We start from the raw sequence: 11,992 nt of genomic DNA, 5'->3' as shown, positions 1-11,992 counted from the left end.
ATTATGCATGTAAACTTGGAAATAATTGAGTGGGATTTGGAATGATTGTTGCTGCCATATATGTGGTTTATATTATGAAGATATAAGATGGATTTGGATGAAAGTTGTTTGAAAAGGGTAAAATGGGCACTTAATGTCGTAAATAAGTTGCCGGTACATATAATATAAAGAATTACGCAAGTAAAAGATATGAATTCCTTTATTAAAAATATGTAAAATGCATATGAATATGCAAAGGTCAAGTGAGAAAGAATGGTGATTCTAGCATGATGTAAGTTATTAAAATGATGATTGATGTTTGAATGAGAAAGAAAAATGGGAATGGTAAACACTAAGTATATTAAGCTTGTTTCTCATCTACGCCCTGCTCACGAAGCCTATGATCACTGAGTCTATGAGACTCACCCCTTTATTTCCCTTTTGCAGATAGTGATCGGCCTAGCGTGCATACATCGGCATTTATAGTCTATCGCAGATAGGTAAAGGCATCTCGTAGCATATTATTCCGAGTCGCTTCGCTACTAGAGGTCAAGTCATTGTAATGTTCTTTATTTTTGTAAATGGATACTAGTCTTAATATAAATATTCAATTAGAGATTTTAGACTATGGTGTATTTACTTACAGTTATATGGAATAAAGGTCAAGTTGATTTATTATGACTATTGTTCAAATCATGTCACGAGAGTTATACGATTTAAAGCCATAACATAAATTGGTGAACGAGTATAATGAATTAACGAGAATTTATAATAAGGCTTGTTCGAGACTTAGCGAGTTCTCTCAAAAGTCTCAAACGCCGGTAGCGATTGAGGAGTAGTTGTTACAGTTATATGCCATTAACTAATACACACACTATACATTTTAATAATTACAACTCATTAAAATATATTTACATAGAAGTAGTTGCCAACAATGCATATGCTCTGCTTGTCGACGAGAACTGAGGACTTACAGACCTCGTAAACATACTTGACCCGTTAATACGTTTCAGGTTGAGGCGCGGAGCCAAACAAATAGGTCAGTTTCAGTAAGAATAATTTTGTTTTAATTTTAATTCTTTTGATTAAAAGCAGTTAAAATTATAGAAAAATCTAATTTTAAAAATGCTTTATGCATGGGACCCATTTATAAAAAGAACTCATAAGGTCTTATATTCACATTGATAAAAACGGCACATATATATCAAGTGATACAACTTTAATTAGACACTAACTTGTTCTTGATCCATTAACAAGTATAAAACATTTAACAAAACAGTTTCATGCAGCTTAACATAACAGGTAGAGTCATAGAGTTTTAAGTAAAAGACTCCTATTTTTACACAAAATTCAAGTGGATTACATATGCCTTCATGTCCACGTGGATGCAAGCATTGCAAGTTAACAGTGATAGACATGGATTTTTCTATAGCCCGCTGAATCATGGCTGCTTCAAAGTTTTCTGCCATAGTGCTAGAAGTGTCCCCACAATCATCACTTGAAGACTTGGTAACGTCATTGCTTAGGTCATATGACTGTTTTTCTCCTCCATCTACATCATCACGAGCGAATTCTATAGCTTCATTATTCGGAGATAGCAAGCCATCCATTCTAGTTTGACCACTGCCAGCAGCCTCCAAACAAAACTGGGAGCTATCTTTCTCATCATTTGCCATGTGAGTGTTGCTTTTAACAGCCACGTCTTTTTTCTTGTCACCATTTGACAGCTTAGGCTTCTGTGCTTTAGCCACGTTCTCATCTTGCACCTTACGTGTGCTCACCAAGGAGATTTTGGCATGGCATATTGATTACCACCATACTATTTTTCCTTAGTCTGCAGATTTTCACAACCAATCGCATCGTCCATCTTCTCATTTTCTTCTTTTTCCGCGATTGTTGTAAGTATGTTGGATGTTTGAAGACCAGTAAAAGCTCCCTGGTTATCAACACGAACTGCCTTTCCTTTCCTTTCCTTGGCTTCGTTTTTTCGAATAGATTTGTCCCCCAATCTAAATCTGCAGGAGGATTCCCAATTGAATCCACAACCGGTTGTAAACAGTCAACACTGTGTGCAAATTCTCGCAGTGCTTGGACGCGTCCCATTGGCAGTAGATTCATCAATATATAATGGATTCCCAATTGATTTAGCTATTACTAGCAGTGCCGATTTATCAAAAAGATGAGCTTTGAGACAGTTAACAACCAAGGAATCCTTCTCGGGACAGAAATCTGCACTCCACTTAAACACACGCATTTTCTGGTTTGCAATAACATATAAATCATTAGCTTATTAATTAAGAATTTTACTCCTAACTTATTTATAAAGATATTTTCAAAAAAAAAAAAATAAAAGCTGTTTAATACTAACCTCTTACAAAGAAAATAAAACCTATTCTTTTAAAATATTAAAAACGTAAACAATGAAGCAACCAAAATTATATTAAATTATTAAATAACATTATTCGTTATATCAATTTTTTTATTGAGAAAACAAGAAATTTAAACTTTAGCTCCTTAATCATGGATAAATACTTTCACCATTAAAAACCAGATACCATATTTACTCTTAAATAAAAATAGTTGTTTTTCTGGCTGATACATACACAATGATGATCGCCTCCCCGCCTTTTCTTCGGATCTTGGATCCCAATGTTACCTCAGTGACTTATTGCTGGTGGCTCTGATCTTTCAACGTCTCTTCTCATGTAGAGCTGGTAATCCGAAACACGATTTGAACCTGAAGCTTACCGAGTCTAATTTAATTAGAAAAAGTCAACAATTTAAAATTGTTCAATTTAAATTTAAAATGGTTCAAACTTGAATTGATCTAAATTTAAAAATGATATCAATTTGAAAAATTAAATTATTTTAAAAGTCAACAATTTGAATTTAAAATGATTCGAATTCAAATAACCTAAAAAAATGTCACACTCGGACGATCGAAATCCGAAAAATTTGAATCTAATAAATAGCTTAAATTTTCTTTGACCTCTAAAGTGACTCAACACGACTTACCCGATTGTCACCTCTAAATTTAATAAAGAGGCACGAAGCACTCTTATCGACCCTCAAATTTTTTTTGCAAAGGTAATTTTATGGTGATTGCTCAGATTACAACGATTAGCAAATATAAATGTATAATAATACAAAACATTTCTTGAAATAAATTAAGAAAGGAGGTAAAATAACTGGGCAAGCATTTATATTTTTGGCTAGACTAGGTTATAAAATCTGGCAACCCAAGGTGCAAGTTGAGTGTTATGAGGGGTTCTTGGATTTGCAGCATAATAATCAGACCAGTAGCAAGGCGAAATTCTGCCAGAAAAATCCCCATCTGAATAAATACAAAATGGCAACCAAGTCTCACCCCCATTCATTCTTCTCCTCCTCTCTCTAGGGTATGCCAATGGTGCCTGTACGTATCTGCATGAATTTCCCATAGTTATCCTCTGAGTTGAACTACAGAAGAAATCCATGTTTAAAGCTTTGGTAACATTTTAGGGTCTCTTTGCTCATCTTTTTCAAGTTGCAGCTAAAGCCTTTGACATTTGGTCAAAAAGAGTTGCCTCATCTAGCACAAAAATACGCCAACTTTCTAAATGTCCTAATCACACTTACAAGTCTAGCACTCAATTTCCTAATCAGTACCCAACCAAGAAATTCTGCAAAAGCATACTGTGTATATCATATGCTTCTCATATATTTGGTACCTACTAAATATATCAAAGCACAAGCTAATCAGCATTTGCTATTCACACTTCTGAAACCCTTCTATTAAAGAGATTAATATCAACTACAATGCAAATCATAAAGAATAGCACAGTGAAATAGAAAAAAAGAATGTCTGTTTCAAGGAGGTATACTTTGGTTTAAAAGGAGGAAGGGGATGTATGGATCCACATACGGTTTTTTGTAATCCAATTTGATAGTAACAAAATTACGGTTAAAACTTATGGAAGGAAACAATTCAAGAGATTCACAAACTAGAAGAAAGATAGATGAAAAAAATGGCAATGACCAATAACCATAAGAATTAATGTTAGAACAAGATTGTTTAACATTTTGTAGTTAAATAAGCAATTCTCTTTCTCAAGTCTGGAAGAGATGACATTCCAGAAAAGGTGTTACAATGACCAATCATTATTTTAAAAACTTGCCCAAATGACAATAGAAATTTTCAACATACTTAAGGAAGATATTAAATGTCAATTATGATAAAATATTATTAATGTCACTTATGCAACCATTAGAAAATCAAATTAGAAACACGTAGAGCAGGTTTAATATTAGAAAATGTTTTCTATTTTCCATTTTCATTTACTCTAAATATGATCATTACGATAAGATAAATGACTAAATTTGAAAAGGAAAACAAGGGATAAGAAACGTAGTTAAAATGTAGAAAAACCACTTTTGATAATTTTCCAATTTTATAGAAAATTCGAAAACCAAAGTTTCCAAATTAGCTATTACCATGATTCATTGATTATTTATAATGTAAAAATAGAGATGGAAAATAGAAAACATTTTCTAAAACTGAACAGGCCCATAGTTTTTCACACGAAATATTTCTCTTTGTGATGGAGGATGAAGAATGCTAATGACAAGAACCAAACAGTATCCTCAACTGCATGTTAACAAAGTGTTACTACTTTTTGTTACCATCTAGATCAAACTGGAAAGCAGTAAAATACTAAACAAAAAACTAATCTCCCTATCCTTCCTAACCACATAAATTGTCCTTAATATAAAAATTTTTCAGAAAAATCATTAAATTGGTGAAAAAGGTTACAATCATAATACCTTATACCATCCACTATGGCATCCCAGCAAAAATGTGTGTGGCCAAACACATGACATGCAAAGGAACTACCTTCAATCCCGTGTATAGACCTTATACGATCTTCAAGCCAATCAGAGCCAATGATTTTTGGCAGGTTTGGATAGAACAGCATTCTTTTTTCTGGACAAAGCTCTTGCCTGCAGAACAATATATACAAGCAACAGTAAAACCTTGCCCCATGTATATGTGGAACCAATTATATGAACTCTGTTAATGGTGACATAAACAATTTTCAGGTTCAGGCTAACAACGAAAAGAATCATGCAACGATATTGTTCTTTAAAAAGAAGAAAAAATGTCCACACCTACACAGAATTAAATGGAGGTCTTTAGTATCTGCAGATAGCTAGCAATTTTTAGAGAGATTGGAAACCTGAGATTACAACCAATTAACAAAAGTTTTTGGTTTAACCCATAGGCTAAAGTTTTCCTTACTGCCAATGTGCCTCAATGAGTTTCAAAGATATAAAACTCATTTACCAGTAATTACAGAGAAATTGAATCTTAAAAACAGCAAACTCTTTGTTGACCAAACATGCTGTGAACATAATTTGCCAAGACAGAAAATTTCACTGATACAAGATATTTACTGGAAAAACTTAAACCATCTGTGACAAGTACTGTACAATATATTAAAAAACGAACAAAATATTTGATCATAAGGGCACATTAGTATAATGTATTTCCTTTCAAAGACTTCTTTCCTTTTTCGGTACTGAATCAAGAAAATTTCCTTAAAAAACAGAAAAAACAAGAACAAAACTAGTAAAAGATAGAAAGGAAATCAGATGAGAAACATCAAAATAAGGCAAGATAAAAGTGAAGTCAAAGGAAAACAGATAGAAGGGTAAAACTCCAGGTATGAAGAGCTTGCACCATATTGGCAATTAATAATCATTCTAAAGCAGATCTTCCAAAGATTATAGCTCACCACCCATCGTTGGTTTACTGTTTTTGCCCAAAAGATATTGTAGTATGAAGTTCTTTTAGCTCTTCCTGCATAGCTATTGAAACTTCCTCAAGCTTGTTCCTCATTTTCCTAATAAACAAGGCCCCAACCTGGGTTTCAACTTCCTTTCTCTCATGTACCCAATTAAGAGTTCTGCAGAACCTTTCCTAACTCCGTACATGAATTTCTTTGCTTGAAGGAGAGTGGACTTCTTGGATTTGATGGTTTTACATCTTATTCTTGACTACTCTCCAAAGTTGTAACAGCAAATGCTGTGCCATTACTTTTGTTTGCAACCTCACCCTCATCAATATCAATAATTTCTCCTTCACTGTGTGAATTGGCTTATAGGGATTCATGCACCCTTTGCTGTTCTCTATTAAGCAAATGTGCTGTATTTATGATTCCTTCCATTTCACCCAGAGATTCATCATCAGATTTGGAGGTCTTCTCAACCATACAATTTGGATGACCACTATCATCTTGTTTTCCATGTTTAACCAGAGAATCAACAGAGCAGGTCTTTGCAATTCTTGCTATCAGTTGGGGTAACCTCTGCCTTGAATCAGCAGTACGATGACTTTTTCTATCAACAATTTCTTTTTTGACAATCTTTAATATAGAAAGGAAGCTTGGGGGCGTTACCTAGAGTAAAGTTTAGTTATGGAGGAGATTGACACCAGGATTTTGAATGACCATTTTTGCCACATTGAGCATAAACTCTAAAATCCTTCTCATGCTTGAATTGGATCCAAAGGCATTCTTCTTTACTACTAATGGGATTAAGTTATACAAAATCTTTTAGCTGAAAACCAATTTATCTTGATATTCCTTGAGATACTGAAGTTGTTGATTTTCCTTTCGCAACAAGGTGAGCTTGATTTCCAAATTTTGCTTTTCCTTTTTGGACCATCTTGATGACAGAATATGCTGCAACCAATTATTTTCTAGTTCCAAAATATGTACTTGGCTTTTAGCCTCTTCCTTTTCTTGCCACAACTTCTTGTTTTCTTGCTGCAATTCAATGAATGCCCTCAAGATCTCTCATTCTGGCTTTCAACTCAGAAGCCTCTACTGAAAAGGATTGGCCATTGGGAGAGTTCTCTAGCTGTAAAAGCTTAATTTTTTTGCCAAGCTGTGAACTTTTCATATCCCATATCTTCTTCTCCTACTCCATCTCTTTCAATCAAGATTCTAGTTTTTTTCTTTTGCTCAATGAATTTCTTTATTTGGGTTTTTTAATCAGTCAATCTCCTGCTTTAGTTGCTTGAGTTCCTCTTCAATCCCACTAAGAAACATAAGCTAAAAACAAGCCTTTTGTTGTTCTTTGCCATCAAGTTGTCCAGCGTTTTCCATGAACTCTTCTGTCAGTTCTTGAGATAGCCCTTTAAGCATTTCCATGATTGAAAGAAACCAACTCAGCTTAGCTAAAGGATACAGAAACAGAGATGCACCACAACAAAAAGGAACAAAATAAAAAGCTCAGATAAAATAGTCAAGGGAAACAAGCCAATGATACAGAAGAAAAGACTTAAAAACATCAAATTCACACAAGGAATCAACAAACAATAAAACTTTTGAAAACCTAGACCAACACCATCAACCAAAGAAGAACAAGACAATGAAGACATTAAAGGACACTTTTTTTAGGAAAGGACTATGTTTCTTTTTTTCTTTTTTTCCTTTAAGAGGTCAGAAAAAACGTGGAGAGCAGAAGAGAAGTAATCAGCTGCACCTGAGAAAGAAAAAAGGGAAAGAGGGTTCCTTCTTTTGGCTGTCCTCTTAAAGACATCTAGTGCAAAAGTAATGATGAAATTAAGTTTTGATCCACTATGCTGTTAGACAAAAAGTAATGACCAAATATATATAATTATATTACATAAACGAGCACTTCTAATATTTTCTCTGGTAACAATATCCTGGTATAATTATATAAATATATCGGCAGCTAGTTCTCAAATTCCTTTTCTCTCATTCAGTAGTAACTAATTATTCAGGCTTTTTAACAAGACAAAGAAGTTACTGAACAGCCAATTGTTTAGAAAGCATAAAGATAATAAAAAATTAAACAGTATAAATATTTAATCTTCAACCTCAACAATTCTGCAAGATTCCTTATTACTTAATGCAGATTATTAAATTTTATTTTCAATTAAACTAACTATTAATTTTTTGACAATAAACTAATTGACTTTATAGAAAATAGTAAAATAATTATTTAATTCAGAATAATAAAGAAGTACTATACGGAAGCTAACATAATGTTTGGTCTCTTCCACAAGGCTCTCCAGTCTCCAATTCAAAAGACTTTTCCTAAATAACCTCCATTATTGCGCTCCCCAAGTTCATTCCAAATTACTAAGTGCTTAAATAGAGTGAAAAAGCCTCTCCCCCAACTTAATGGCATCTACTTTTGTGTTTAGATTCTATGCTTAATGTGTTTAGAATTTTTCTTAAATCTGAGCAAGCTTACCTAAGTTCTGGTTTCCTTAAACTTTTACTGACACCTATGTATCTGACAATCAAAAATAACTATCACACCTCTTAGTTTCCTCAGGATTCCTAGAAGAGGCTGTGTTCCATGAAATCTGAATTACTGTCAATTAATCCTCCTAATCAGTCCTAAATCCAGGTTATGTTTTAGAATAGGTTGCAAACCCAGAATGGCTTGATCATTTTCTCTTTCTAGTTTCTCCCTCCAGCAACTAGATAACCTCATGTTCTCAGTGTCCACCATTCCCAGTCACCTTTAAATAGTTCACTCATTTTTTTTATGCCAACATTTACATACAACTATAACCAATTGTACTCTCCCTATAATATGTACTGGGTGCTTGCCAGATCATTCTTGCCTTCACATGTAGCTACCTATTTCTATCCTTCTCTAAATCCTCACAAATTTCATCCTATTTCTCTCTCAAAACAATGCTTTCCAACCAAAATTAAAAAAACTATCCTCCTCTAACCACCAATGGTACATTACAAATTATGAGGAGCAATTATGAATCAGCAAGCAACTAGCTAAAACAAATCAAGAGTTTAGATAAGCATGCAGCTAACCTAGGAACAAAATGAGAAAATGTTATTATTTGGCTACAAGTGCTCTGGATCTGCTTCACAGTATCTTGGTTGTTTTCATTCATTGCATCAAAGTATAAAGCAAGAGAGCTGTCCCTGTTTGAAAGGTTGCCAGGCCACTTGCATGCACGAAAGTCCTTACAAGCCTAAAGCAAAAAGAAAAGAAAAAAAACATTATGAGCAAATGTATTTAAGATTATCTCATGCTCCACCAAATGAAAAATCAGAAAACATAATAACAAAAATAGTCAATTAAAAACAAATAAATAAGGAAAGACAAGTAGGAAAAAGACAATGTAAAAAATTTCCAAAACATTTGGAGATATGAATCAAGATGGAAATGCCTAAACATCAAACAAATTTTGATGGAAGATAATAAAGGGCAATGAGTGGACAACAACACATAAGACAACTCGTCATACCATGTGATTGACCAACATATGGTACAAAAACAATCTACATTATACCAGACATTATAAACAAAAATCAGTTAATTATGCAGAATATACAAGATGTCTTCATCAAATTGAATGAAGAGTAAGGGGCTAAGGACAGCCGTGATACTACACTATTAAAGATCTATAGTTTGGAAATTCATTAACAGCAATGATCACATAAGTGAGAGATGGCGCCTCATTTTTCATGCAAATTTAACACTTTCAAGCTGTAGGCACTGCAGATAGTATCCATGGTTGTTTCAGTATTATCAGAGGGCATAAAAGCAATGGTTTCTTTTATTATAAGCATTAAGGTTGTAACCTGTATTATCACAGTATTTTCTAACTCCAGAAAGAAAGTTATAATTATTGTGCATCCTTGGACAGTGAAAAGGTAAACAGAACAGCATGACAGTTCTGCACCAAAAAAGGGTTTCAAACACCTTAAAAGGGTAAAAGAAAGTGAATCACCATATCCAAAGACGGAATTCGAATCCCAGTTATGTCCTCCTCCCTATCAAAGCTCTGCAGTGTAAGAATTGCAGAACAAACAAAGAATTACTTTTATCAAACTAAATTTCAAAAGGGCCAACTTTCTAACAGCCAAGCAACCAAGAATATAAAAGTTAAAAATAAAAAAGAAAATGAAAATGAAACCATTTATGAAGTAATCACCTCATGGTACCAAGAAAACAAAGGAACAATTCCCAAGCCATCTATAACCACTGCATTGGTCTCAACTCCAAGTTGTCTACATGCATCAAGCAATTTATTCAGCTTCTGAAGAGAATCAAGCTGAAAATAAAACCATACTACTTTACTTTAAGATGAAAATTAATATAAGCAGCAAAGAAGCATTGCCATATAACAGAAACAAGTTGGAAAAACAAGAATAAGGCACGGTGGCACTATTAAACATAGAACAATGAAATTTGGTAAATAACAAACTTACTCCTATGACCATCCAAGATGTTAGAGGTCAAATATACATCATAGAAATTATGCACATCTTTTGATGAGGAAGGAAATCTTTAGAATTAAACAGAAACTTAAGTGACAAGAACGAGACCAAATTGCAGGCTGCAGCTTTCAGAAAGACAAGAGGGCATTGACAAAATTTCCGGTATGGCTAGGTGACGAAATTGCCTATTCTCACAAGTAAACACATGATAAGAAACTAAAGGAGGTGCAATTTGTTTAAATATGTGACAAAATCGCTTATTCATACAGTAAATATATGTGGATTATATCCTTAAATACATCTACATATAAGCATGTGAACTTAAATTTCTTTCTCAAAAAAACATATATTTTTCTTACATCATCTCTCTCCCAACGACACCAAAGATCATGGTTTCCAGGTACATAGAAGACATATTCAAACCTGTCCCTCAAGAGAGACATGGTGAAAACAAAATTGTCATACATCTCTGCTACATCACCGGCCACCAGAAGAACATCTTTGTTGTGTCTCTTAGTGGGAAAACTCCTCACCCATGCCATATTCTCTGGATAGTCGGTATGCAAGTCGGAGAGCACAAAAACCCGTAGGCCAAAACCATCTCTCAATGCAGTAGGTAATATCTGAGGCCTTTTAGTGCAACCCCTCTTGATGCCTCTCCTATACTTTTTGAATGCTATTTTCTCGGAGAGAGAATTTGCAGATAAGCTCAAGCATGAGACCATGGGTGTTGTTCAGTCAGTCTTAAAGTGCAATGAAACAGCTGAGAAGACCAAATTGCTTTGCTTAAAGCACAAGATGATTTTACAATAACCCAACCAAGCAAGGCAGCAATCACAAATCGAAATGCCATTGAATTACGAAAAAAGAAGAAGTTGTGCGTACCTTATTATTTGGGATGCCCTTTCCTTCCGCCTTCCCTTTTAAGACAGATCTAAACCTACGCTTTCATAGGATACAGTCAGTCCTTCGTTACAATTTCTTGGTCTCTTAGGTCTATTCGTGGGTGTTGTGACTATTGGGACACAAGAATTGCAGGCCGTTATTCTGACTATCCTCTTCTGATAAGGGAATTAGAAGTAATCTTGGAAGCGGACGGAGCAGAGGTGCAGAAGGCCACAAAATTTCCCTTGGGAGTGTACGGAGAATGTGGTCAGTGAAAACTAACCCCATGATTAAGAATTGAGAATCAACCTTTCTTGCCTTTCATTTAGATTCGAATTGGTACAAGCCTCAAAACCATTTAAAAGAATTTAAATAAATACATTCAAGTAAGTTTTTATATTTTTATTTTTATCATTGTTCTAATTGATTCTTGACATGGTACTAATGTGAAGCTCGAAAAATATCATATAATCATTATCCAGATGTGTGGTACAGGAACTCAATCGTCTCGATCTAAAATTTGGAGTCACATAATCATTGTTGCGACATACAGGTCCAAAAACTCGACCGTCTCAACATAGATATTTGAAGTCACCATTAATCTTTTATTTACATGTGATTGACCACCTAATAAAATTTATTTTTTTCGACCAAGTCTTAAACTGATTTTAAGTTCATCTAAAAAACAAAGCTTGATTTATGTATTTTAAAATTGGGTTGGAGAGTATGGTTATGTATGGTAAACGATTAGCACCCGCGATACTCATTCAACGAACGGTACCAAATGACCATATATTATCATATTTTAGTCTTAATTCTTGATTTTATTCCTATATATTTCCTTAATCATTATTTATTTT

General features: G+C 34.0%; 1 protein-coding gene across 7 annotated transcripts; it reads right to left on the bottom strand.

The window, feature by feature from the left end:
• LOC18604499 lies at positions 1,236-11,459 on the bottom strand. Of its 7 annotated transcripts, none has more exons than XR_001927207.1 (9): positions 11,133-11,458; positions 10,607-11,010; positions 9,962-10,081; positions 9,758-9,811; positions 8,832-8,995; positions 4,782-4,959; positions 2,995-3,064; positions 2,583-2,732; positions 1,236-2,236 (listed from the first exon to the last, which is right to left on the bottom strand). XR_001927207.1 is itself a non-coding variant. In XM_007037018.2 (7 exons), the coding sequence occupies exons 2-7, from the start codon at positions 10,970-10,972 to the stop codon at positions 3,192-3,194; spliced, it is 1,092 nt and encodes a 363-aa protein (XP_007037080.2). In that variant the 5' UTR covers positions 10,973-11,010; positions 11,133-11,458; the 3' UTR covers positions 3,072-3,191. The 7 variants fall into 7 exon arrangements, 4 of the variants coding, with proteins under 4 accessions (XP_007037080.2, XP_017973509.1, XP_017973508.1 ...); XR_001927206.1 differs by having other exon boundaries at positions 2,583-2,716; XR_001927205.1 differs by lacking the exon at positions 2,995-3,064 and having other exon boundaries at positions 2,583-2,716; positions 4,783-4,959.

Source organism: Theobroma cacao, chromosome 3 (assembly GCF_000208745.1).
Source record: "Theobroma cacao cultivar B97-61/B2 chromosome 3, Criollo_cocoa_genome_V2, whole genome shotgun sequence".
In the NCBI taxonomy this organism is placed as follows: domain Eukaryota; kingdom Viridiplantae; phylum Streptophyta; class Magnoliopsida; order Malvales; family Malvaceae; genus Theobroma; species Theobroma cacao.
The sequence above is the reverse complement of the archived record's forward strand: the minus strand, read 5'-3'. Positions and strand labels throughout refer to the sequence as shown.